This window comes from Hippocampus bargibanti, linkage group LG10 (genome assembly GCF_051943395.1).
Source record: "Hippocampus bargibanti isolate YZ-2025 linkage group LG10, ASM5194339v1, whole genome shotgun sequence".
In the NCBI taxonomy this organism is placed as follows: Eukaryota; Metazoa; Chordata; class Actinopteri; order Syngnathiformes; family Syngnathidae; genus Hippocampus; species Hippocampus bargibanti.
In genome coordinates, this window is record NC_142743.1 from 8,747,125 (window position 1) to 8,774,504 (window position 27,380).

General features: G+C 41.4%; 2 protein-coding genes and 1 long non-coding RNA gene across 3 annotated transcripts in view; 1 reads left to right on the plus strand and 2 right to left on the minus strand.

Moving 5' to 3' along the window:
* Window positions 1-2,684, minus strand: fabp2 (fatty acid binding protein 2, intestinal). Its single transcript, XM_089006687.1, has 4 exons — window positions 2,504-2,684; window positions 1,634-1,806; window positions 1,164-1,271; window positions 1-1,086 (listed from the first exon to the last, which is right to left on the minus strand). Exons 1-4 carry the CDS (start codon window positions 2,568-2,570, stop codon window positions 1,036-1,038), a joined length of 399 nt encoding a protein of 132 aa, XP_088862813.1. The 5' UTR covers window positions 2,571-2,684; the 3' UTR covers window positions 1-1,035.
* Window positions 1,828-14,633, plus strand: LOC148892299 (uncharacterized). Its single transcript, XR_016116291.1, has 3 exons — window positions 1,828-2,264; window positions 5,187-5,314; window positions 14,506-14,633. It is a non-coding gene; the product is annotated as an uncharacterized LOC148892299 (long non-coding RNA).
* The window catches only part of gucy1b1 (guanylate cyclase 1 soluble subunit beta 1), a 23,671-nt gene continuing 1,672 nt past the window's right edge, over window positions 5,382-27,380 (minus strand). The window contains exons 3-13 of the mRNA XM_089006674.1: window positions 24,532-24,632; window positions 23,839-23,957; window positions 23,375-23,572; window positions 21,345-21,575; window positions 21,113-21,229; window positions 15,350-15,483; window positions 14,476-14,673; window positions 12,063-12,300; window positions 9,530-9,670; window positions 7,984-8,138; window positions 5,382-6,532 (exon numbers count right to left, since the gene is read on the minus strand). Coding sequence (XP_088862800.1) covers window positions 6,409-6,532; window positions 7,984-8,138; window positions 9,530-9,670; window positions 12,063-12,300; window positions 14,476-14,673; window positions 15,350-15,483; window positions 21,113-21,229; window positions 21,345-21,575; window positions 23,375-23,572; window positions 23,839-23,957; window positions 24,532-24,632 — 1,756 coding nt within the window. The 3' untranslated portion in view covers window positions 5,382-6,408. The remainder of the gene's footprint in view (window positions 6,533-7,983; window positions 8,139-9,529; window positions 9,671-12,062; window positions 12,301-14,475; window positions 14,674-15,349; window positions 15,484-21,112; window positions 21,230-21,344; window positions 21,576-23,374; window positions 23,573-23,838; window positions 23,958-24,531; window positions 24,633-27,380) is intronic.

The following is a 27,380-nucleotide window of genomic DNA, read 5'->3' on the forward strand; positions in this document are numbered from 1 at the left end:
TCAAAATCCAGTGCAGTTTATTATTTTTTTCTGGGAGGTGGGGTGGACGAGCGTCCATACCTGAGGCATGACACACAGTGCACTTTGTACAAATTATGCAGTAAATCACACAAAATTGTATGTAACCCCCTGGCATGGTTCACTCAACCGGAGTTAAAAGTTGGATGTCAGTGTTAAAAGTCGGAATCCTGAGTTAAATATTGGATTTCTGAGTTAAATCAGAATTCTAACTTTAAAAATTGGACTTCTGAGTCAAAAATCAGAATTCTGAGTTACAAATCGGAATTCTGGGATTAAAGTCGGATTTCTGGGATTAAAGTCAAATCCGAGATTAAAGTTGAAATTCTAAATTCTTCTTTTCCTTCTGGCTTTTCCCTTCAAGGGGTCGCCACAGCAAATCAGTGTCCTCCATCTTTAGAGGTTTGATCCGCATGTTTGTTTTAGCCAAGCTTTTACGCGGATGCCCTTCCTGACACAATCCTCTGTATTTGGAATTCTAAATTAAAAGTTGGAATTCTGAGTTAATACTCAGAATGCTTAGGTTAAAGTCAGAATTCTGAGTTAAATCGGACTTCTGAATCAAAAATCGGAACTGCGTTAAATCGGAATTTTGAGTGAAAAGTCAGAATTCTGAGATTAAAATAAATTCTGAGATTAAAGTCAGAATTCTAAATTAAAAATCGGAAGTCTGAGTTAATACTGATAATTCTGAGGTTAAAATCAGAATTCTGAGTTAAAAGTCAGAACTCTGAATCAGAATTCGGAGTTTAATCAGAGAATGCGAAGTTAAAAATTGGAATTCAGAGATTAAAGTCGGTATTCTGAGTATTATAACTCAATTCCGAGGTTAAAGTACAAGTTCTGGATTAAAAATCGGAAATCTGAGTTAAATGTGTGTGTTACTTCTGGGTTGAGTGAATGCTGGCGCGTCTGGCTGCCGCTGCTCACACGCAGAAAAACATTTTTGTTCTTATCCTGTGACTGTACAGTGTTCTTGAGAGGCGCTTATAAATTGAATGTATTATTATTATCAACCTAAACCCTCTTGAAAATCCTTTTAGCATCCACGCCGTCATAGCTGTAGCTCTGTTGGTAGAAAACAAAGATGTCACCTCAATAAACTATGAATTGTGTGTGCGTGTGTGTGGTTCAAGGTGCCTGACCTGTATGAGCTCATCTCCTTGCACAACTCTGGTGGTTGTTAGCGGCTTGCCGTTGTCTTTCCTGGTGAAGCTGCCCTTCATCATGTCACCCTCCACCGTCCATGCACCCTGAAATCAATTAAATTCAAGTCAAGTCAGGTTTAACTTTCACTCAAACATCATTTTCTCCATCCTCATAAGGTTTGCGGATAAACTGGATGATAATGTGGGAAAACCTCTGGTTGAGGGCCATGTTAGATTTCCGAATGAAAATGAACAGATCAACTCAGATGACCTCCTCAATGAGGTAAAAAAAACTGCCCCAGGGGTAACTTCAATATAGACTCTTGTTTTGTGTTGCAGTTTCTATTCATCCGTAAACAAATCAAATCTTGCAGCCTTCAAGGCTCAAAGTCTTGACGTGATCGATTTGGAGGAAGAGCAGCGACATCAACGTCCTCAGCATTTGGCGCGTCGTTTTGTTTACTCACGGTGAGTTCAGTGCCGTCGGCCAGGCTGTAATCGAAGTTAACCCCCAGGGTGAAGTCGATTTCCAGTGTGCGGAAATTGCTGCTCTCCTTCACGTGGAACTTGTCTCCGTTTTGCTCAATGGTAATTTTCAGATTGTCGTGGGCGGCCAGCTTCCTCTTCACCATGTTGACACCTGTCAATACACATGTCACGCGTTAGTGGTGCTATGCAGCTTCTTAGTTATTTTATTTTTTATTTTTATTTTACTTAAATGACGCTGCAGGTCCCTACCGATGTGTTTTCCTTATACGGAAGCCATTAAAACCACGGTAAAATGTTTAATTTAACTGATTTCGAAATAAAATTCCACCTGACCGGAACTCGTCTTATCTCTGAACATTTGTTTCTTCTCGAGACTTTTCGCACGGACTTGTTTTCTCGGTGGTCGACGATGCTTTTTACGAGTCGCGATATCTGTTAGAATTAACATGCACAACTGCTAATATTTAATGACGAAAACGGAATCTAAAATATCTCGAAATTATATTTAACCATTTTTGCGTTTCCCATACAAACTTTCTTATATGCCGTACACATCTAAAACGGTGCAAAAATCGTACAGAATGCGACAAAAATACGACCGGTTGACAGGTATGACGTTTTTATCTTAATGGCATTTCGTATTTGAATAATTCTTTTTTTAAATAACTCATTTTGCTGTTGCTCCATCTAATCATTGTCACTTGTCCTACACTGCATTTCAATGTTTACAAAGGCCCTTATATGGATAAAAAGTATTTCGTCAGCTATTGCGGCCCAAATAGCATCCCGTGACCTAGATCCAAATAATTATACAAATTCCAGTCGTCTTTTTCAGGTTGTTCGCATACCCAGTTGCTCCATGAACTTGTCGTAGTTGTCATTGCGGTCCACTCTCCAGTTGCCGTTGAAAGTCATGGTGGTTGCTGGTGGTGAGGGTGGTAAACACGGGTAGTGACCGGTTGGCCGGGGGGGGTTCTGACTGCAGCAAAGCAAAAGAGGGTTGTAAGCGCGCCTCCTTTTCAAAGCACTCTTATCTACTCATCTATCTCGAGTGCTGATGTGGCTGTGTAAAGCTCATGCTTTCTCAGGTAAGTACAACCCTGCGGCCGCTCCTCATTGGACGCCGTTAGCCAGCAGAAAAAAAGGTGGGCGCAGCAGTTCAAACATGCAAAGGTATTTACATAAAGACTCATGTGCACAATACACATCTTACTGCTTTAGAACAAGGGTTTGCTCGTCACAGTTTTCAAAGTTTTTTTACGTCTGTGTAAGCTCTCAGTCGTACAGGAGTTGTCCATTGATGAGAAGGTTTCTTCAGCCGTCATCTGTACTTTTTTGAAGGTGTCGGACGTTTCGCCTCCTATCCAAGAGGCTTCATCAGCGAACTAAAGTCTTACTGGTCGTATCGGCCCTATTTATATATCCCTAATGTTCAGCCATCGCTGCGCCGGACACAGCTATGATAGGTCCCTACTCTCAGGTTGGGGGGAGCAGAGGACCACTCCCTGTGGCCCCACTGATTGTTCCTACATTCCTGACTAACGACTGGCCTGTTTGCCCCACTCCCTCCGGTATCACCTCATCAGCATTACGAATGTTGCCTAACCTGTTTTGCCTAAGCAGGCTATCGTATGAACGATCCAAATTGAACCTCACCCCACCAGACCGGTGTAATGAAGGATTTTGTTGTTTTATAAGAATCGCTTCTTTTACCCCCCTTTCAAACCATCTATGTTCTTTCGCTAAAATTTTAACCTCATTGTCGTCAAATGAGTGGTTGCTAGCTTTTAGGCCCACTGCGATGTTGATAGTCTTTTTTGAGAATTTGTTGAGTCTCCCCAATGTACTACTCTTTACAATTTTCATTCTTACAATGTTTTGAATGAACTACATGACTTTGTTTTTCATTTGGCAGCCTATCTTTTGGATGCACTAATTTTTGCCTTAACGTGTTTATCGGTTTGAAATAAGTAGGAATTTTGTGTTGCCAAAGGACTCTGTAGTTTTTCAGAAACTCCTGCAATGTAAGGTACTGCTACTCCTCTCCTTTTTGTATCTTCAGAATTTTTGGTTTCATTCCCTATTCTTTCTTTCTGACATTTGTTGAATGACCACTGGTGCCAAATGCGCTGGTCCACGGTCCAATGAATGGGCAGTGGCCGGCCGCGCATGTCAACCCCAGGCCTTCAGTAGTCTGAATCAATCCACAGCTATGACTGTGGTGTTATTTACTACACGTCCACTAGAGGATGTCATTGGCCAGGAAATAACGTGTGACTCAAAGAAATATAAGAAATAACGTCATTACACTGTTTGAATTTTTACTATGAATGTGTGGATCAACAGATATACTGTTGAAGCCATTTTCAAAACGGAATTTTCAAGAATAGATGGACATCATTAAGAAAGACCCTTACTGAAATGTTTTGGGAGCAGAAGCCAGGTGTCAAGCCAGCTTGGAGATGTGAGTTGGCTCAGTGATCCTTTCTTTTTAATTGCTTTCTGAATTCAACTTGTAAAAGACAAAGCTTGAATTCGCCCCGTGAAACTCTCAGTGTCTCAATTGAGGTAAAAACGTCCCAATATGAACCACTTTTTCTGTAATTGCTGTCACAGTGATAACAACGCTCTAACTGATAACTTTGACCTTCTTTCGATCAGACAAGAGACCTTTGATATTCGACGCACTCATATACACACGCACACGCGTTCAGTCATTGTGTGGCAACAGGAACTTAACTCTGCAGAAGATAAACTGCATGAACTTTGATAACTTTACCCTTCTCCCCGAGCACCATGCATCACTGGATACTTTATATGGTATACCTGCATAATGAAATGAAATCAATAAATCAGAACATTTGTATAAAAGGTCAGATCGTTTTAACCTGGGTTTAAAAGCATTTATGGTCAGAGTTGACCTCACCTCTGTTGGAAGCGTCACCATAGAAGCTAAATGTTGCTTTAACATGTTTGCTTAACATTTTTGAATTTGTAGAGGGCTGCCCATGGGTAACTGGTACATCGGTGTTGGCAACATAAAGCTGAAAGGGCCCGTGATTAAAGTGCAAAATACGAAAATGGGGTGGCTGGGCCTGTTGAACAACTGAAATGCAACTCATGCAAGAATGGAAAAAATCATGCCGACAAAGCTTGAACTACTAGTGCCTTAGTTTCCAGAGCACACTTAGATCTCAGCCTTTTATTTTATTATATGTATTATTTGGTAAGTTTACATTATTCACCACTCCATTTTATTGCCATCTTCTTTATTCAATAAAGTGCCTTATCGCCATGTTGAAGTGTGTCTATAGTACACACACATTGCCCCAATCAGGTTATCAAGAAAGAGATAACACTCATAGTACCTTAGTCACTATGAAGAGCTGAGGAGCTAAAAATTGTAATACTGCTCACATGTTTATTCCACTTGATGTAACCTTTGGGACAGCAATTGCATCTTAAAAATGTCTTCAAAGTGAATAACTGCAGTTTTGGAGCCATTTCCTACAAGGTTGTGCTCTTTTTCAGACACTAGAGGGAGCCCGTGACGTTTTAAATCAACATACGTATTTGCAATGACGACTCAACCCAAACCAAAGATTCAAAGCGGCTCGACAAACGACGTTTCGAGATTACGGACTGCGTCCAATGGACAAGTACGTAAATCGTAAAAATGCGTCCAATCAAATGTTACGCTGTTTTTTTTTTGATTTGGTGAATGACACACTATGCATTCATGACTGGTGAGTTAAAAATATTTTATTTTGGGCCATTTTCAAGCTACAACAGTACAGCAAAATAATAAATATGTGTCTCTAAAACATTTCTGTGCATTAACACTGCTGTGGTAAATACTAAAGGTGTGTGCAATTTCACGAGGTACACAAACATCCACTTCTCCAAAAAGTCTATGCTTCTAGTGACAGTCCTCATGACTTTCTTGTTCCAAGTGAACCGGGCCCTATCTCACACTCCCCCGCCAACCGATCAGAGCAATATATGGTAGGGCGTAGACAATGTATATTGTCATATTCACACCTATGGCCAAATTAGAGTCTTCAATGAACTAGCGGGTATATTTTGGTAATGTGTGAGGAAGCAAAAGTACCACAACACAGTCCAAACAAGCACAGGTAGAACATGCAAACTCTGCAAATTGAGATTTGAATCCAAATCTCTGAACTGTGCTACATGTGTGTAATATTTTGGCAAGTGAGCATTCTAGCCAAATTGTGTACAAAGTGGAAATGCTTCAAGAGTGCGATTAGACGAGGGGTTCACGGACATTGTATTTTACACACATTCAAAAAAAAAAACACTGGTCAAATGTAAAACTTCCACTGAGAGTGAGGAATCAAGTAAATATATTACGACTTGAAAATATTCACCCTCACCTACTGGTCAACAAACAGGTTGATTTACCCTATGTAGAATAAACTTCAAATATGTTTTTTTTGTCACATTTTCTTTTACTTTTTAAAGTTAAATCTCACTCATGTGAATTTATTTACAATTCCATAGTGAGTGTGTTTTTCCAGTGAAAAGTGCTTGACAAGTACAGCTATTATCTGTCACTCTAATAAAAACAGTGTCAAAATTCGAAGCAGTAAGTCCTGGACTGTATATTATAATGTGGCGAAGCACAATGGCACCATTTCATACAGACAACTTTTGTGTCCTATCAATAACAGCGTTATTTCATTCTACTCAATCCATCTGTTGAATTAAATGTTGAAGGGAGGTGAGGACATCAGTGGACTTCCTGTCTGGACAGGAACCACACTTTCATGGGCTCCTTCTTCCCTTTCATGGTGACTGGGCCTCTGTAAGCCAGGTGGAACTGAGGGTCTGCGTTCTCGGCAGACTGCAAGCACCTGGAACAACAGGTATAAAAGGCTTCCTTTTGTAAGCAGCGTCCCTTCAAAATAAGAACTGCACAAAAGAATGCTTTTGTGCTTAGGACCAAATACTGTTAAATGTAAAAGTATTGCTTTGGCGTCATTTAGTGGTATTTCAATGCAAATGCAGTGATACCTCGGTTTACAAACCCCTTGGCTTACGAACGTTTCAGTTTAAAAACGTTAAATTTATCAAAATTTTACCTTGGCATACAAACTATTTTTCGAGATACACACAGAGCTGCCACAATGAGTGATGTGTTGTTCGCGAAAGAGCCTGTTCTAACAAGAAAATAGCAGCCGGCTTGTTTTGGTCCTCTATTCCCAGTCCCCAGTCGTCGGTTAAAGCCATGTGATTGGTCAAGATCGCAGCAGTGAGGGGAGGTGGTTTAAACATTACTGAGACAGGCAGACGACAGAGAGTGTGACAAAATGGATAGAAAACAGTGAAATTTGGACTCATTTCAATTTTTATAGTTCAAAGGCAGAGTGTAGACTGCAAGGATAAAATATCCCATCAATCAGGCTCCACAAATAACCCGCACAAGCACAACCCACACTAGATGCAAAAAGCTATCAACCCAGCTAAACAGAACACAACTGATGAGAAACAAGGTAAAATTATCGCATAGAAAGCAACTACAAGGGATCATTCCTCAAGATGGTGAAAGAAGGCTACGTTCCTCATCAAGTGTTTAACTCCACTCCATTCCATCAAGCCATGAACGACCATTTCAAAGGTAAATAAAACGGATTTATATTACTGTACCCGTTTATTTCTTTAATTATAATAATATTTTTTTTGTTTTTCTACCTTTCATCACTTTGCTGCTGTGAAATGTAAATTTCTCCACTGTGAGACTAATAAAGGCATAGCCAATCCAATACCATAGCACATATATTATACATAAAATAAGATATATTTTTTAAGGCTTAGAAAATTAGAACGTAGAAAATTATGTTTTATGGGGACATGGGAATGGATTATTCTCATTTTAATGGTTTCCTATGGGAAATACATTTTTGGGATCCACACTTTTCTCCTTACACACTCTGTCTGGGAGCCAATTAAGTTCGTAAACCAAGGTATCACTGTAGATTACAGTGAACCGAGGGCAGGAGCTTCGTTCTCTGGTTATGGCTGTCTGATAGCAAAGCTCTGCCACCATCTTGTGGCATATCTGGTTTGTTAAAAGGTCGATTAGATTTGTCCCCGTCTTTATTATATTTAGCAGCAGTTCAAATGTTTCTCAATCACGCTTATGCTAGCTGCTCAAAAGGTTTTGACACATATCAACAATTGGAACACCTTTTTCCCTACCTTGCAATTAAGAAAAAAAAGACATGTATTGTATGTCATCAAAAATAAACAAGCAATTTTCATCATCAATGACGAGAATTTCATGACAAACACGACCTTTTCTCACCTGTAAGTATATTCTGAAACATTGATTTTGGCCTTTTCACCAGTGGTTTCCGTGCGGCTTGTGAGGTTGACCGTGTTACCAAAGAGGCAGTACCGGGGCATTCTCTGGCCAATCACCCCTGTCACCACCTCTCCCGTGTGGATCCCGATGGTAATCTGCAAAAAAAAAAAAAACTTTGTTTTTCATAACAGCTCCAGCAGAGGTACTTGTAAGCAATCTACAGACTATTTCTCTGTCGAGCGCTTGGCACTGTGGTGGTCTTCAAAGCGCGAAGGCGCACTTGTGCGGCAGATGAATGAGAATCTATTTTTAACTTGGGGGGAGTGAGATCATTTGAGTGTGTTTTTTGCTCTGAAAAAGTCCACTACTCTTAAGTGAGATTCCAAAATAAACAAGATTTTCTTAAAGCAATCAATGAAATAGTAACCTTCACCCACAGTGCTTTTGAACACAGGAAACGAGAAATGAGTACAGTAATGAATGAATTAAATCCCTTTTCATGGTGACATTTATATCTAAAAGTAACTGTTGACGCTTTATAGTAAACGGATAGTAACAATAAAAAAAAAGACTCAGGGTTGCTGATAGCCTATTCCTCTAGAGGTGCATCTGTTCCAACCTCACAATAAAAATACAATTATTGCTGTGTGGTTAAAAATAAATAAGTGAAAATACACTTTATGTCCGCGAGAAAATCACTATGCAACTTGTTAACCTTTTCAGAGGCAGTAATCTTGATGGTCACAATGAACACAGCTATTCCAAAATGATCAACACATCGTCCATCACGCAATGGGGTGTAGCGGCCATTTTGGGCTACCAGTAACCAAAGTGAATGTAAACAATAGTGTGAAGTCAGATGAGTTGAAAAACAGCTCATCAAAAAAGAACAAAAAAAGGTAAGGAAATTGACAGGGAAACATGAGGATAAAGTGACCAAAATCAGAACCTGGCACAACAATCACGAGCTGGGAGTTGGCCTCAGTCTACTAACTAGCTGTTGCTAGGTGTTGTTAGCTTCTGCGCAGGGAAAGTTATACTGTTTTACTCCACCACTATTTCTGCCATTTTCTCAATTTCATACCTCTGTTTAGCATTGTCTTTGGATTGATAAATTCTACATACATTTATTTTATTAGATTTTTATTACTACAACGGCACAGTTGATAACATTTGACAAACCAAACTGGGCAGTGATATCACAAAGCTACACAAATGTCTCTTCTAGTTATTTCTGTTCCTCAGCAGTAATAGGCTAAGGTCTGCCTCATTGTAATGCTGATAAACCAGTGGAGTTATGTGATTAATTCATATTCCATCTCTTATTCCATCAACGCGGTTTAGAATGCTATGTTTAGATTAGGTGGGCCAATAATCATATTATTGCAAAGCCATTCTTATTTATTCATTTATTCATTATGTATGTACTGAAGTTGGACTTTATCAAATTTATATAATACATTTCATTTGTTGAATCGAACGAATTGAAAGGAATGAACTTTTCTAATAGATTGAAATTCCACCTGAATAAGTGTCCAAATCCCACCTGAACGGGCTTGTCGTCCACTTTGACTTGTCCCGCGATCTCCAACATGTCCAGCGCGAGATGACAAATGGACTTGGCGTGGTGCGTGCACGGCTCAGGCAGGCCGCTCACCGTCATGTACTTGTCACCCACCGTCTCCACCTGCGTGGAAAACATTCCATAGTTTCCGGTGAGACCGTTCTCTTGATTTGAAAATCGCATTGCGCGATGCCCACGGAAGACGTAAATGTCTTTCAATATACAGAGCAGCCAAAAATAAACTGGCTGATAAACACTTACATCAGCTTTGAGACATTGAAGGTACGGGCGAGACCACCGAGTCATTCAGCTTGAAGAGTAAATATTACTTCTTTTGGTGACCCAGTGCCTGAAGCCAACGGAGGCTTAGCTGAAAGTGGCTGGGGTCTGTTTGACTCCTTCAAGTGCATTCTTGTCTGAAAGCCTGCAGTATAAATCTGCCACGAGAGGCCCATAAAGCACTGCGTTCACTCTCAAAAGCTGCTCCGTGTTGTTTAGAAATCCATACTACTGTTCCACCGGTGTAAAAACTCAAGTTACTATAAATAGTCGTTTGCCAGCACGCAATTAAGGTTGTTACATCACGTTTTTTTGTACCGCGGGGTCACTCCTGCATTCAAACAAAAAGCGAGGCATTAGGGCCACACTGAAAAGGACATACAGTGATACATTGACTTACAAATTTAATTGGTTCCCAGACAGAGTGTGTAAGGCGAAAAGTGTACCACAAAAAATATTTTCCCATAGAAGACCATTACAATGAGAATAATCTGTTCCCGGGTCCCCATAAAACATAATTTTCCTTAAAGCCTTAAAACTACACAAAATATACCTTATTTTATGTATAATAAATGTGCTATTGTATTATAATTCAGGAAATAAACTGTACTGTATAATGAAGTCGTTTTATTTACCTTTGTGATGGTTGTTAATGGCTTGATGGAATGGATAGCTTTTTGCATAAAGTGTCTCAAGGAGCTTGGGTTGTACATCTTGGAAGTTATTATATTGCAACAGTTGCAGGCAGACACACTAGAAACTTCATTAATAGCAGGTTCCCTTGCTTGTATGTTCTCTTCAAATTATACAGACGGCTTGTGCGGATTATTTGTGGAGCCTGATTGATGGGAATTTTAACCTTGCAGTCTACACTCTGCCTTTGAACTATCAAAGTTGAAACAAGTCCAAATTTCACTTTTTTTCATTTTTGTCACTCTCACTGTCGTCTGCCTGTCTCTTTAATGTTTAAACCACCTCCCCTCACTGCTGCGTCCTTGACCAATCACGTGGCTTTAACCGAAGACTGGGGGCGGGAAAAAGAGGACAAAAAAATGTCGGCAGCCATTTTCTTCTTTGGAGAATGGCTTCACTCTCTCTCTGTCTGTACCCTCACTCCCCTCTGCTGAATTCTTGACCAATCACATGGCTTTAACCAACGACTGGGGGCGGGGAATAGAGGACCAAAACAAGCTGGCTGCCATTTTCTTTTTGGAGAACGGGCTCGTTCGTGAACGACACATCACTCATTGTGGCAGCTCCGTGTTTATCCCGAAAAATAGTTTGTATGCCAAGGGAAAATTTTCATAAATTTAACGTTCGTAAACCGAAAAGTTTGTAAGCCAAAGGGTTTGTAAACCGAGGTATCACTGTATAAGCATAAATATGAGAATGAAGTCGGAATTTTATGAAAATAAATCTGAATTTCCCTGCAAAAAGGGCTCCTCATTTATTTTTGGGGGGGATATAAGGAAAATTGTTTGAAACATAAATAATGTTAATAGGATGAAGGTTTTTTTTTTTTACATTTTACAGGAATTTTTTTAACTCATTCACTGCCAGACGATGTGCAAAAATGTGTCGACTCCAGTGCCACAGCATATTGAGTTTAACGACGACATAAACATTCAGTGCAGCATAAGAAACCTTAGTACTCTTCTTTCATCCAAAGAAAAAAGTTAATTCTTAAATTATGTGGTTCTGGAGTTGTCTGAGCTTGAAACAGGGGCGGCTGTCCAAAATACCTGTACAGAAATATTGATTTACAGTGCTGTTCAAAATGATAGCAGCACAATGTGACTAACCAGAAGATCCCTGTTTTTTTGTATACTTTTTATTGTTAGATGCCAGTTAATTCATGAAATTATTTCCTAAATTATATGGGTCTGCAGTTAGTTGAAGTGGGGGCGGCTGTACAAAAGGCAAATGCTACCACATCGTGGGAGGGAAAAACATTGCCACAGGTCTGGCCAGCGCTTTATCGGTCCCTGCCGCACAAAAAACAAAAATCCGAACAAATTCGGGAACGGCGCTCAACGTCACACTTTTCAATTACCGAATACATTCGGGATTAGAAGCGAATGAGTTAATGAAAAGAGATGTGTTACTTGAAAAATAAATTTGCATTTGTAGGTGCGTGCTCGTCCACAGGATTTTACGGTCAGACATATAAAAAAATAAATAAATAACGGCAATGATAACAACACCAAAGTCATATTTCAACAAGTGAATTCCTAACCTTGTACACATAAGGGTTCTTTCGTGAGTCGGTCAAGATGTCAAATCGGGTGTAAACGTCGTTGAGCAGGTTGACGATCTTGATGGCACCCTCGGCGGAGGCATGCTTGCTACAGAAGGCGTTAAAGCCCACGATGCCGCTGAAAAGAATGGTAACGTTGTCGTAACGCTTGGCCGGGACGGGCCGCTTGTGTCGCAGTTCGTTGGCCACGGACGGGGGCAAGACGGAGTACAGCAATCTGAAAAAGAAAAGATGGAAGACAAAGAGTGCACTATGTTGTGAAGTGGATAGATTGGATGGGGTCCTTTTGGATGGGCACTTTTTTTCGCTCACCCACCATCTTTTGGGTCATTTCTACATGCTGGCTGCATTTGGATAAAAGGGTGTTACGATGGCAACCGCTGAGATCATGGAGGTTTGGTTAAAGTATATATATATATGCGCCACAGAGTCTTTACATTTGTAAGATGTCATGGCGTCGGCAACTTAAAGGACAATAATTTGTCCATAATTGTCCATGTCCATAAATTGTAAAATCACTTCAAATGACTTCTACTGAGCGTATTTTACAAAGATTCCACGGCATATAGCTGTATTTTACGTTTTAAGACTGACGCTGAATATTCAGGAAGTCTTGTTTTCGAGTTGGTGACGATTCCTGACGTGATGTCACGTCAGGAACGCCCCTGACTGAGAAAGTGACACACAATGCATTTTTGGGTATTTTCTTTCTTTGGTCTGAAAACTTCGTGTTGATCCGTGTTGATGGCGACATAAATAACGCGATAGTGAATCGTTGTGTGTTGCACCAAGACTACTATTTGATATTCGCTGACACAAATTCCCAGCAGACAAATCAGCCCATTTCCAACGGAGCTTGGGCGCCATCTTGTGCATTTTCTGGGTGCCACATTGGAGTCCAGACGCCTCTAAATGAGACGGAAGGACTTCTTTAATCGATTGCAAACATGTATGCTTTCCTCTTCAGAACTATTTGAATCATATTCATAGCTGGATGAGTAACAAGAAAGCATCTTCTCCGAATCTGAAGCCCTTGTTTTGATTCTCGAGCAAGGCAAGATGTCCTGGCGTGACGTCACGAACAATGGGGCGGGACCTTCTGAAACTCGCCATTTCCGAGGTCATTTTGAAGTAGTTTTGGGACTCTTTAAGTTATTTTTATTGGTGTTTTGCATTTGACTAAAAATATCAGCCTGTGTGTTTTGGGTATTTCAGATGCTATAGAACGTTTTTCTGATGTCAGTTAGGACACAAAAAATGGTGTCGGTTGTCCTTTAAATGGATCTCTTCTGGTGTAAAAGTGTTGCCACCATAAAAAGATTTTGTTTTACATGCAATGATTTAAGGTACGGTTTTGTTAAATATGAACAGGGAAGCCTCCGAATTGTTATCATTGAATAGGACAACATTGATCTGAAGAACACACAAAACCAGTACCCAAAGGTCTTTTTTTCCCTCAATAGAATACTGCTCACCAGCTGCCAAATAAATTACGCCAAGCCGTTCGTGGAAGGTCAGACTCACTGAGAATAAATAGATTATCACCTTGCTGACACTTCAGCATGACTGAGAGGCACAGATTTGTGTTTAAAAGATGTCCATTGGAGAAAGCGAGTTAAAGGGGCTACGCTAAAAAACTAAACTGATATATTAACTCATTCACCTCCAGATGATGTGCAAAAATGTGTCCACTCCAAGACTACATCAACATTCAATGCAGCGTAAGAAACCTTAGACTCTCTTCTTTCATCAGAAAAAAAGAGTTACATTATAATTCCCAAGTTATATGGGTCTGGAGTTATCTGATCTTGAAATTTTACTGAAGGCAAATGCTGCCCCCTTGTGGGAGTGAAAAACATTTCCAGAGGTCTGACCAGCGCTTTATTGGCACCCCTTGGCAAGAAAAACCCAAACAAATTCTGGAACGACGCTGCACGTCATGCTTTTCAATTCCCGAATAAATTCAGAAGTGGCAGTGAATGAGTTAATATCAAAATTGTAGCATAGGCAGGTATGGACAATGTAGCATTTGTCCATTTTGTTTGAATTGTTTGCCATCGTAAAATATTTGTGCCATTAATGAATCGTTTTCCAATTTTTCGAAGGCTGTGGCCATCAAATATTTACAGTTATCCTATCAGTTAATCGACTCATCTGATGTTCTGATGTTGTCACATTCTACTGTAGCATCCATGGCTATGTGTGTGTGGCTTTGAAATGCAGTGCCGGTGAGTAATGAGTAATGTGAGCATCTGTGAATAACACTGTTAAACGTATTGCATGTTGAGTGGCTTGACATCACTCGTGGCCATCAACAGCTTGTGTATAAATGACCACAACTTATGATTGCAAATCCAATTTGCGCGCATGATAAAAAGAATATCGTCCAAACCTGTCCGTTTTCTTCTTCTCATCCTCCAAGGCCCGGAGTGTGTGTTGCAAGCGATCGGTGAGGATCTCCAGCTCCTGGGTCAGCTTGTACTCTTCACGAAACTGTTCGCCCAACAGCACCAGGTCTCGTGTGGCGTCGTGCAGCGGGATGTCGCTCAGGTACAAGCCTCGTCGCGTCAGGTCGTCCAGGTTCATCACACTTTTGGAACAATGGAGGAGGCACAAAGCGGCGATGGTGTTGTTATTGTTGCTTTTAACTCATTCACTGCCAGACATGTGGAAAAATGTCTCCACTCCAGTGCCAGGGTTTTTGTCATTGTCACTTGAATTCCAGGACCCACAGAATATTGAGTTTTAGGACTACATAAGCATTCAATACAGCGTTAGAAACCCTAAACTATCTTCTTTCATCAGAAAAAAAGAGTTAATTCCTAAATTACTTGGGTCTGGAGTTGTATGGGCTTGAAATGAGGACAGATGCCCAAAATACATATTGGTTTGGCGCTTTAACAATAGCGGAAGCTGAAACAAAGCGCTAACATGGAAAAAAGGGAAATCCTGCCCGCTTGTGGAAAGGAAAAACATTGCCAAAGGCCATGGACAGCGCTTTATCAACACCCAAACAAGAAATAAAAAAAGAACAAATTCAGGAATGGCACTCTATGTCATATTGTCAATTTGTCGAATATCAAAATAGCACAGGATTGATTGTGCAGTAACTAAATAAAATAGAAAATGTTTGTCAAGAGAATCAAATCTAATTTTTAGATTTCATTGCTCGTCTGGACGTTTGGACTGTTTGAAAAGAAAATCATTGATGAATGAAAGAAAGCCAGATCGGGCTGGAGAAACACTGAGGTATAGTGTAAACTTACCTGGGCGAGCATAGAAAGAGAATGTTCTCAGCTTCGGGCAAATAAATCATCTGTCCTTTCAACCGTAGGCAGCTGATCTCCACCCCCGTCAGCTCGTCTTCATTCTCCACCGTCTCCACATTTAGCAGACCCTCCTGCCAGGTTTACACCACATTTATGAATATTTCATTGAATGTTCCTCCACAAAATAAGTGGAGAGTAAAAAGCGTGGAAAACCCTTTTTAAGTCAAAAAGCTTTTTTTTCGAAAAGATTTGCCAGCCATTGGAAAATAAAGATCAAAAGTTAAATTTGATTCTGCTGAATGTTATCCTGAGGCAGCCCGGTAGCCGAGTGGTTCGCACGCCTGCTTCACAGTGGGTTCGAGTCCCACTCCGGCCTCCCCGTGTGGAGTTTGCATGTTCTCCCCGGGCCCATTTGGTTTATCTCCGGGTCCTCCAGTTTCCTCCCATGTTCCAAAAAATATGCATGGCAGGCTGATTGAACACTCTGAATTGTCCCTCGGTGTGATTGCAGATGGTTGTTTGTCTCTGTGTACCCTGTGATTGGCTGGCAAGTAGTTCAGGGTGTCCCCGTAGCCCGACCAGCACCCCCCGCCACCCTAATGAGGTTAAAGTGGTCTGGGAAATGTATGGATGAATGTTATCCTGCGCTGTAAGTTGTCACCTAGATCCTTCAGAATGGTGAAATGTTATATATTTTTGGTCAGAATTGAGATAAGTGGAGCAAAATGTCACATTTTAAGTGTGCAATGATTCATCCATTGAGACATTCTGCATCTTTTTGGTCATACATACTGTTTTGCTGCCACGGCGTTAACAAACTGAATGGTGGGCACGACCACATTAACTTAGTACGTGGAAAAGTCATCCTTCCTTTTTTGGGTGGTGGGGGGATTGAATTAATCGAGTCCATCTATTAACTCATTTACTGCCAGACAATGTGCAAATATGTGTCCACTCTAGTGCCAAGGCTTTTGTCATTTTCATTCAAATTGCAGGACCCATAGAATATTAAGTTTTACAATACAATACAATAGAGCTGACAAAGATTGGACAGCTTGCATAATTATACCTGATAAGCCTATACTAGCATAGCCACCTAGGTGGAGAAGTAGAGGTGTCGGTGTCCCGACCCAGGCTTAATCTGGAAAGTGGGCTCTTTCCACCTGACCCACCAAGGACTATATGGAAAAACCACCAGGGGAGTACCTGGCAGCCTGCTGGGTGTGGCCCGGCCCCCTAAGACTGTAAGGAAGTTAAGGGCCGAAACACTTGGTTGAAGCGGGTTCTCTTCCTCTGAAGATCTCCTGGTGGTTTATGCTCTAGAATGCTGGAGTACTTAATCTCACACCCTCTGGTGACTGCCAGCGACTCCCAGGAAAGACTGGGTGACACCTGGAAAGAGGATGTGGGCTGTGTAGGGCTAGCACGCCGTACAGTCCAGCTTCCAAAAGACGCGAAATCGAATTGCTACAAGTCGTAACAGAGAATTATGCCCCTCGGGTCCCCCTCGGGGGGAGAATGATGGACCCACCAGGACAGATCCCATGGTAACGACCAGGACAACGGACATGGACTGCGAGATCGACCCTGCAGTCATCCATGTGTGTGTGGGAGAGTATTCAAGACCATTCGGGGTATGAAGATCCACAGGACTAAGATGGGATGTCTCTCTGCAATGAGCCAACAACGCTCTGCTACCACAGCAGTTAAGACGTCGGATTCATTACCGAGCCAGGATGCTAACCAAAGTGCTGGGACTGTCCACGTTGAATACGTTGATAGAGGATTATTCCAACATTCGTCCAAGGATCAAATTTCCACCGGCAAAGGAAAGTAACACCTGGCAGATGCTAGACCTAGAAGTAGCAGCACACCTGCATAAGACCATTAAAGGCTCCGTATCTCAGGAAATCCGAGCATTTGGCAATACCATCTATGACTTCTGCTGTGCGAAGTTTGGCACAGCAAAAAGAACCAAAGACGTCTCGGCGACAGAAGTTGATAGCCACAGTGCGACAGGAGAAGAACAGAGTGTGCAAGCTCTGGAAGAAAACAGATGAGGCAGACAAAGAGGGTCTGAGCCAACTGTGGAAGGATCTAAAGAAACGTCACAGTGCTCTATGTAAAGCATAAGGAACCAGCAAGAAGAAGCGGTGTGCACAGAAAGCAAAGCAAGACTTCTTCCGAGATCCCTTCGGATTTGGTCGGAACTTGTTCGAACAGCCCCGCTCAGGAAACCTCCAAATGGAAAAGGAAGACTTGGAGTCATTTACATCAGACATACTCAGTAGACCCTGGAGAGCTTGGAGATATGGATGAAGTGAAGCCCGCAGCAGCACCCAGCACAGTTTTCAGTACAAGAGTACCATCAATGGCAGAAGTAAGGAAAGTGATACAGAAAGCAAGATGCAGGTCAGCTCCAGGCCCGAATGGAGTACCATTCGTCCTGTACAAGAAATGCCCAAGGACACTGGAGCACTTGCACAGATTGCTGGTTGCTGCGTGGAGGAAGAAATGCATAAGCCCAGACTGGCAAATAGCTAATGACATCTATATACCTAAAGAACAGAATTCGATGTCGATAGGCCAGTTTCGCCCAATATTCCTTCTGAATGTTGAAGGCAAGATCTTCTTCAGCACTCTAGCAAATAGAGTCACAAAATACTTAATGACCAACAAGTACATAAACACTGCAGTACAGAAAGGAGGGATACCAGGAGTGCCAGGTTGCTTAGAGCATGCATCCATGATCTGGCATGCCACTCAACAGGCTAGGCAACAAAGAACAGATCTGAATGTCGTCTGGTTAGACCTTGCTAACGCCTATGGATCTGTGCCACATGCTTTAATCTGGAAGGCACTAGAGCTACACCATGTTCCTAAAACTATGGTAGGTCTGCTGAAGCAATACTTCCAAGAATTCAAGATGCGATTCACAACCAAATCCTATACGACCAAGTGGATACAACTCAAGGTTGGAATTGCAATGGGGTGCAAAGATGCGATTCACAACCAAATCCTATACGAGCGCTATTGACAAAGTGGAATTGCAGGGAAGGTTTAAATTGTGGATTCTGCAATTCTTGCTCATTCCAAAACTCCCCTGGCCTCTGCTGATCAATGAAGTAAGTTGCAGTACAGTAGAAAGAATGGAAAGGAAGATCAACAAGTATACAAGAAAACGGCTAGGGATGCCCCCAGGGCTCACCTCGGTTGCCTGCAAGAAAGCTAAATTTAGGTTGCCACTGAAGTCCTTGGTAGAAGAATACAAGATCGGCAAGTGCAGACTCCAGATGATTTTGAGCAACTCTGGAGATTATGCAGTAAAGACCTCCAATGTAACCCTGAGAACTGGAAGAAAATGGAAAGCTGGTGCTGCTGTTGAACAGGCTGAGGCAAGCTTGCACTTAAAAGAGATCATGGGTGCTACTGAGACGAGCAAAGACGGTGTGGGTTACAAGGCAGAGGTAAGGATATGGTGGTCCAATGGTTCATATCCCGACCCAGGCTTAATCTGGAAAGTGGGCTCTTTCCACCTGACCCACCAAGGACTATATGGAAAAACCACCAGGGGAACACCTGGCAGCCTGCTGGGTGTGGCCCGGCCCCCTAAGACTGTAAGGAAGTTAAGGGCCGAAACACTTGGTTGAAGGGGGTTCTCTTCCTCTGAAGATCTCCTGGTGGTTTATGCTCTAGAATGCTGGAGTACTTAATCTCAATACATCCAAATTTGTATCGAGTTTTCACAACAGCTGCAGCTGTAACCAAGCGCTTCACATAATAGTCAACACAAAGCAAAATAATAAACACAACAGGAACATAAAAACACGGACAGTTGTGCAATCTTAACGACTTTCCCGATGTACTCTTTGATGTTTGAGTACAAGACAAACACTTTATTACATGAAGCAGTTCTAGATGAAAGAGGAGAGGATGAAGGCCTCCTTTTCACCCTGGATCAAACATGGTGGAATGTGCACCTCTGCTACAAGCTAGGTTTTGAAAGCAAACACAAAGCTGTAGCATCCAAATAGATTGTCTGGCACCTCTTGACCCACAAAAATCCGCTTCAATTCCAAGCCACAATAGTTCCACATACTCATCGGTGCTTATAGGACTACATAAACATTCAATGCAGCGTAAGAAAGATTAGTCTCTCTTCTTTCATCAGAAAAAAAATGTATATTTTGAGTTTACAGTGAGACCTTGGCTTACGAACTTAATTGGTTCCCAGACAGTGTGTAAGGTGAAAAGTGTGTATCCCCCCAAAAAAATTCCCATAGGAAACCATTAAAATGAGAATAATTCGTTCCCAGGTTTCCATAAAATATAATTTGCAACTAAATAACTTATACTATATACACTGCACTATATAATAAAGTCACTTTATTTACATTTGTGATGGTCATTGATGGCTTGATGGAATGGCGTTGGAGGTCGGAGGTCAGAGGAAATTGCTGTTTGGAAAGAGAGTCACATTCCATAAGGACTGTGATTAAACAAATAAACTGTACTGTAAAATAAAGTCGTTTTATTTCCCTTTGTGATGGTCAATGATGACTTGACGGAATGGTGTTGGAGGTCGGAGGTCAGAGGGAATTGCTGTTTGGAAAGAGAGGCACATTACATGAGTACTGTAATTAAAGAAATAAACTGTACTGCAATTAAAGTTTTAAGTTTTAAGTTTAAGGAGAGTCACCTTCCATAAGGACTGTTGGTAACTCAACCTCTGGTGCAGCTTCTCCTCTTTGCTTCTCTGGAGACTCCTCATTTTTTTGCTGATTAAAAACCTCTTAATTGGCACCTGTTGCTTTCTGACTTGTAAGGTCTTACAAAACTGAGGCATCACATTATTGTTCATCATGTTGATGACTCTCATAGCCACAGTCCGGATAGCTGCTTTTGGTTAATCCAAATTAACAGAAGTTTTTCAAGTTCTTCGATTGCCAGAGACCGTTGCTTTGACAGCACGGAAACACCTTTTGCAAAAGACTCACCTTTGATGGCTTCTCTGTTGCGGAGAATGGTAGCAATGGTTGACTTAGCATAGCCGTACTGGGCCACTAAATCACACAAACGCACACCTCTTTCGTGTTTTTCAATTGTATCTCCTTCTTCTCCTCGACGGTGATTTTGTTTTGTGTCTTCTTCGGCTGAACACAAGCTTGTGGTGCGGTCTTTTTCGGTCCCATAATCACAAAATTATCTGCAAATAACTCCTTGGAGGCGATCTACGTGTGAATTCAGAGAGGGGGGGGGGGTGGAAAGGTGCGCCAGCTGGACCGCTGTTCGGTCGTGTGCTTCCGCCGAAGATCACTCCGTCAGATCCGAAGATCACTCCGCCAGCCTTGGTGGGTGTGTATCGCGAAAAGTAGCATGTATTCCAAGGTTTAATTTTCATAAATTTGACATTCGTAAACCGAAAAGTTCGTAAGTTAAGGTGTTCGTAAGCCGAGGTCTCACTGTATTTGGTTGTAGCGTTATCTGCATTGAAAGTGGGGGCGGCTGCACAAAAGGGAAATGCTGCCCCTTGTGGAAGGGAAAAACATTGCCAGAGGTCTGACCAAAGATTGAAACGCACCCCCTTCCCTTTCCGTGAGAAATAACAAAACCCAAACAAATTTGGGAATGGCGCTCAACGTCATGCTTTTCAATTCCCGTATACATTCGGGAATGGCAGTGAATGAGTTAATCTGGTTAGAATTCACTTGTTTGAAAACCATTTTAGGGCAACGACAGCTTTTAGGAAAGCTCTCCTACCTTGCTTCGCAGGACAAAGACAGTGTTGATGTGGGAAAGAATGCCATGGTAGCTGAAGTCAATGTGTGGGCGGACGAGGGAGAAAACCGATGGGAGGATGCAGGCACCAGGTTGCAGCTAAAAATGCAATGGGGGGGGGGAGGGATTAGATTAGAAATAAGTGTGTAGGCTCTATAACAATTGACCCGCCCCCCCTCCATGCCGAGTGACTGGCGCTTAACGGCGAACAGACCTGAGGCAGCACCCGGTAAATGGCGTTGCCGCACTGCGTGAGCATCAAGTCTTTGTCAAACATCAGGTGAAAGGGGAAGGCCTTGCAAAAGGTGTACGGACTAATGCGGGTCTCCTGGGTGCCATTCTCCTCAAAGCCGTCCAGGTCCTCGTAGAAAGCCTCTTCCTCCGAGTCCCTTTCCTCGATCAGGAACTTGATGTGGTCGCACTCTTCATTTTTGGGTTGGATCATCTGAAGTTGAAATTGAAGATTATTTAAATTGTTTGGATTGTAAATAGAAAAAATAAATACATACAAAAATAATTCATGCTGTACTATCAACGATACTTCTTACTTTACAGCACATTTCCTGATTTACTCCACCCACTTTATATGGCAATTAGATTAGCTGTGATGAAAAGGGGAACAAATTACATTTTAAAAAGTACAAAGGATATAGATGAATTACTGCAGTGGTGTTTCCATGTCACCAGGTAGATTTATGTTTTTAAAAGGCATATAGAAATCCAATTGTAAAACATCCAAAATAATTAAACTTTTCAATTTCAGTTTTTTTTTTTGTTATTCTTAACAGCTCAGTACTATAGACCGAACCATAGCAGTCATGAATATACTGTAAACCAGGGGTGTCAAAGTCATTTTTTGCCGCGGGCCACATTGTAGTTATGGTTTCCTCTCGAGGGCCGTTATGAATTTGGGGAACCCATTAGAATGTTTAAATCCCTTCAAATATTACATATAGAGCACACAGCAAATTAATGAATAACTCGTTTTCAAATCTGAAGTCAAGAATAATGACTTTTATTGTGGTTGACATCCAAAAATATGACATTTTGGCTCAGATTTTAGCAATCATCATGGAATTTAACAAGTTTGATTTGCTTTCGCGGGCCGAAAAAAATGACGTGGCGGGCCGGATTTGGCCCGCGGGCCTTGACTTTGACACCTGTGCTGTAAGCCAATGGATATACTACTTCTATTTTTATAGCATTTGTTGGCATCAAGTCCTTGTTTGATCAATTCAGATATGTGGGTGCAGTTTTTATTTAATAGATTAGATTAGATGAGCCTTTATTGTCTCACAGTGAAGAAATGTATATCTCACAGCTGCAAAAACAAAATACAGGAGCTGCTGTAAAGGCAGCCACTCTTGCGCCGCCATCTTGTCCTTCAATGTTTTATGTTTATGTTTTGTTATTTCTTCACAAATCAAGGGTGTCACTGCATTTTATATCAAGTGTTTCATATGATTTATACTCTGCAGAAATCCTCCCCACGTGCTGGTTCTCTCCCACCTTATAGACCGGTGATGGCCCGCCGGCCGTAGGTTTGATGTGTCTGATGTAACGTGATGACCAATCCAAACTGCATCGTCGTTCTCAGTAAGTAATCTATAAATATGTCTGTCTCATTCTTGCTGGCCTTAAAATAAATCACCTACCCAAAAAATATTGGTGCGATGTGCATGAATCGAAATTCTATTACAGTAGAATTACGTAGGAGCGCCGACAATGACATTAATCAGTGTCGGCATGAGGCACATTGACGTCAGGCTGCTGTCTCTGCGCCTTGTTTCCACGGCAACCGTGGCTAATATTTCCCCAGATTGGGCCTTGCATTAGGAGCGTCTGCCGTTTTTTTCTTGTTTCTTTTTTCTTTTATCCTCCTGCGCTATCAGGACACACACACAGTGCTGAAAAATATAGGTTCCAGTCCATAAAAATGATTAGGGGGCAGCAACTGGAGAATATGGTAGCGAAAAATGTTCCTATCATGTCATGATTGGCGGCTGATTATCATATATATGGGTGAAAATGATGGATGAAAATAAATGGAGTCATATTGAAATACTCAATGCGAGGGGGACTATTTCTCCGATCTAAAACGATTCTCCTTGTCGCAAATATTTTTTTTCAAAATCACTCTTTGCCACCTCGGCATTTCTATGATTCCGTCCCCATATCATAGCGTCTCCTTTCTCTGAGTTTGAGTCACAGAAGACTGCAGATTAAAAAAAGGGCAAAGCAAACCTTCATCTCGATCTCTGTGCCATGGATTTGTTGTGCGACCGTTTTAATGATGCCAATCACGATGTCCTGCAGGCCTTCTCGCTCAGAGTAGTAGTGCAGGATTAGATTGTTGCCCTTCTCTGCGTCCGTGCAGCGGAACGAGGGAGCCCTCATACCGGGATAGATGGTGCCCAGATGGTCGTGGAGGGCATCCAAATTCTGAGTTTTCAACAAAAAAAAAAATCACAATCAGTACTAATGCAGCTCCAAAGTCAGTCTGTGACGATTATTCATCACATTTACTGTTTGTCTACGCTGTGATAGACTGGCGACCAGTCCAGGGTCGATCCCAACTTTCTTGTGTTTGTGTAAGAAATTAGTAACAAAAATTTAAATGAGCATATCTTTCTTTCACCGCCTGTAAGAACAAATGTCTGCACTTGTTGGCAGGCTTTCTCACATCTTAATTCAAAACAAACTTATACCTGAAGGAATTCGCGCACATTTGACCCCAGCACCCGCAAGATGGTGTCATATCCCGACTCTTGGCAAAACTCAAAAAACATCTTCCCAAACATCTGCAGGATGTCTCCTGCGTTAATTTCTGAAATGCAAAGAAAAAAATTAAGACATTGATAAAGCCTGATTCGGCTATGTTAATGTAATAAATATCCACAGAAGTGTCACGGCGTGATAACGTTTAACAAATATCACACAGGAAACAGGAGGTCTTGTATTACGCACACAAAAATGAGATCCAATCGTATTGAAAATGTTGCTTCTACAAACTATATACAGTGATACCTCAGTTGAGTGGCGCATTCAGGTGCGCTCAGTTTGGTTGAGAACTGAATTTCGGTTGTATACCAGGGCATAAGAATTCTGAAATATTTGGTTGAAAACCGAATTGGACAAGTACAGAGACATTGGAAATTTGAGGTATTACTGTATATACAGTAAAGTCTCGTTATATCGATATGCTCGGGAGTCCGAAAAAATATCGATATAACCGGACTATCGATATATCCGATCCTGCGGGCATGTAATTTTCTCCTTGAGTTCATAGAAATAGTATCGTAATAAGCAGTACTATCGATATAACCGATATCGATATAACGAGACTTTACTGTATATGTGCATTGCTTACTGTGCAACAACAAATGAGAGAAAATACTTACTGAGTACTTTGCTTGCAGCGGCAACCAGGTCGTACGTTTTGGTATCATCGTAAATGATCCGAACGAGGAACTGACCCTCGATGTCAAGTTGCGCTTCCCTCCTGGGGGATTAAATTCACGTCAGGCCAGACATCCACATGTCCACTTTTGTTTCACGCAGAATAAGGTAATTGCGTTTGCGAGCGAAACTGTTCATCGGTTTTATTAGCTATCTAGCTGGCTGGCTGGTAATCTAGCTAGCTATTCGCTATATAGCTATCTAGCTGGCTAGCTTTTCAGCTGGCTATCTATTAGCTATCTGGCTGGCTGGCTAGCTATCTATTAGATATATGGCTAGCTATCTATTAGCTATGTCGCTAGCTATCTATCTATTAGCGATCTAGTTGGCTAGCAATCTATTAGCTATCTCTAAGCTAGCTTGCTCACTTTCTATCTATTTGAGTTACTTCCAGGTTAAGTGAATGCTGGCGCGTGTGGCTGCCGCTGCTCACCCACAGAAAAACCTATACTGTGACCATAAAGTTCAGCTGGCTATCTATTAGCTATGTATTAGCTATGTCGCTAGCTAGCTATCTATTAGCTATCTATAGTCTAGCGTGCTCACTTTCTATCTATTTGAGTTACTTCCAGGTTAAGTGAATGCTGGCGTGTGTGGCTGCCGCTGCTCACCCACAGAAAAACCTATACTGTGACCGTAAAGTGGCCTTGAGAGTTTTAAAAGGCACTTATAAATTAAATGTATTATTATTATTATTATTATTATTATTATTATTATTATTATTATTATTATTATAAATCTGGTGTGACTCATGTACATCGGTTGGCACAATAGCATCCATTACCTCCGAGAGAATGTAAGTAATGTGGTTGTAATTAGTTCTGTTCAAGCTGATAAAACAAACCTGATTTATGGGCAATATTGGTCAGGTCTTTTGAACCCAAAGCAGGTGAAAAAACACACCATCAACGGCTTTCAATGGAAAATCTGTATTAATTTGCCTGTTGCTGATCAAAGTTAAAAAGGAGGAGGAGAAGAAGGGTGATAAATTGAATATGAGATATCAGTGAGATGCAGTATGTCTGCATGGAGGAGAATAACAACTATGGAAACATTTACACAAGACAGCTGCAGCTCTTAACTTTCGCTTCGACTTTTTTTTCTGTTTGGGTCGTGGTGGGTTCAGGGCGCAGTGGAGAGAGCGTGCTAAAAAAATGTCATGTTGACATTAAACGGTGATAGAATAGGAGGCGCTTAAGAACAACACATTTAAATGTCACTTGGAGCACATTCTTTGCAGTCGTGCTCAGGGTTTTCCCACAGTTTTTTTTTAACATTTGCAACAACTCATTTCTATTTTCCTATAGTTGTAACATTGTTTTGAAATCCGAGCCAAATCAGAGGTTGACGCGACTGTCCGTTTTTTTTGGGGGTGCTCACACATTTGAATTGTGGAAACGTACGCCGGACACAACCACATCAAAATATATTATTGTGGATTCATGACAATGGCTAGAATTTTTAAAAAAGCAGGTCAAAGTTCCCAATTGCCCTCTTAATTTCCATGTGATTTCCTCATTACGCTACTGGTCACTGCCAGCGGTTGTTATTTTGGTTATTTTAAAGGGATGTTTGATGAGGCTGAACCTTGGCCCTTATGAAATAGTAAAAATGATCTGATGTTGGTTTTATGGCATTTGGCATATGGCAAAATTTTTTGGGGGGGGCTAAACCAGATTGACATCTGAGAATATGTGATTTCCAAAGGTTTATTTTTGTTTACCCGACCATGATGCCAATTCCCCCATAATAAGGATCAGATTTGATTGAGCAAATGCTCTTGGCGTGTAAATCAAGTACAGTGATACCTCAGCTGAAACTGTGTTTAAGGCAAAAAGTGTGTATTCTAAACATTAATTTCCCATATGCAACCATAAAAATGACAATAATCCGTTCCCAGGTCCCCATAAAACATAATTTTCGACTAAATAAACTACACCAAATATACCTTATTTTACGTATAATAAATTTGCTATTGTATTGTAATTCAAGAAATAACGGAACTATATAATAAAGTCGTTTTATTTACCTTTGTAATGGTCGTTGGTGGCTTGATGGAATGGAGTGGGAGGAGGTGGGAGGAAGGGAGTAACTGTAGGCATCTTTTTCCTAAAAAAGGCCGGTTTCATTGGCATTGAAACTGGATGAGGAACGTAGCCTTCTTCTTCCACCATCTTGAGGAATGATTCCTTGTAAGCTTCGGCAGCTTTATCGTCAGAACTGGCTGCCTCACCATGACGAATGACACTATGAATCCCTGTACGACGCTTGAAGTTCTCGAACCAACCGTGGCTAGCCTTGAAATCATCAATGGATGACTTCCAACTGCCTCTTGACAATATCCGAGTGAAGTTGCTTTGCTTTCTCTGCGATAATTCCTTCACTCACGCTGTCCCCTGCTCGCTGCTTTTCGTTAATTCAAATTAATATACGTTTTTCAACCTCTTCTATTGCCTAAGACCCTTGCTTAGACAACACGGAAACACCCTTAGCAACACACACACCTTTAATAGATTCCTTGTTCCGAAGGATGATAGCAATGATCGACTTAGCATACTGGTACAGGGACGCTAAGTCACACAAACGCACACCTCGTTCGTATCTCTCGATGATCTCCTTCTTGATCTCCTTCTGCTCAACCGTAATTTTGTTTTCTGTCCTCTTCGGCTGAACACTAGCCTGTAGTGGGGTCTTTTTCGGTCCAATAATAGCAAATGTATCCTTGATCACAAAGCACATATCCCACGCGTCACTCAGAGAAAGGGGGGGTGAAAAAGTAGTCCAGCTGGCA

Excerpts from the sequence above, each read along its gene's own strand:
- fabp2 (XM_089006687.1), bottom strand. The coding sequence starts at position 2,570 with ATGACTTTCAACGGCAACTGGAGAGTGGACCGCAATGACAACTACGAC. Across the intron at positions 1,272-1,633 it reads CCGACGGCACTGAACTCACC|GGTGCATGGACGGTGGAGGG; the intron begins GTGAGTAAACAA and ends AATTGATTTCAG. Across the intron at positions 1,087-1,163 it reads AAGGAGATGAGCTCATACAG|AGCTACAGCTATGACGGCGT; the intron begins GTCAGGCACCTT and ends TTCTACCAACAG.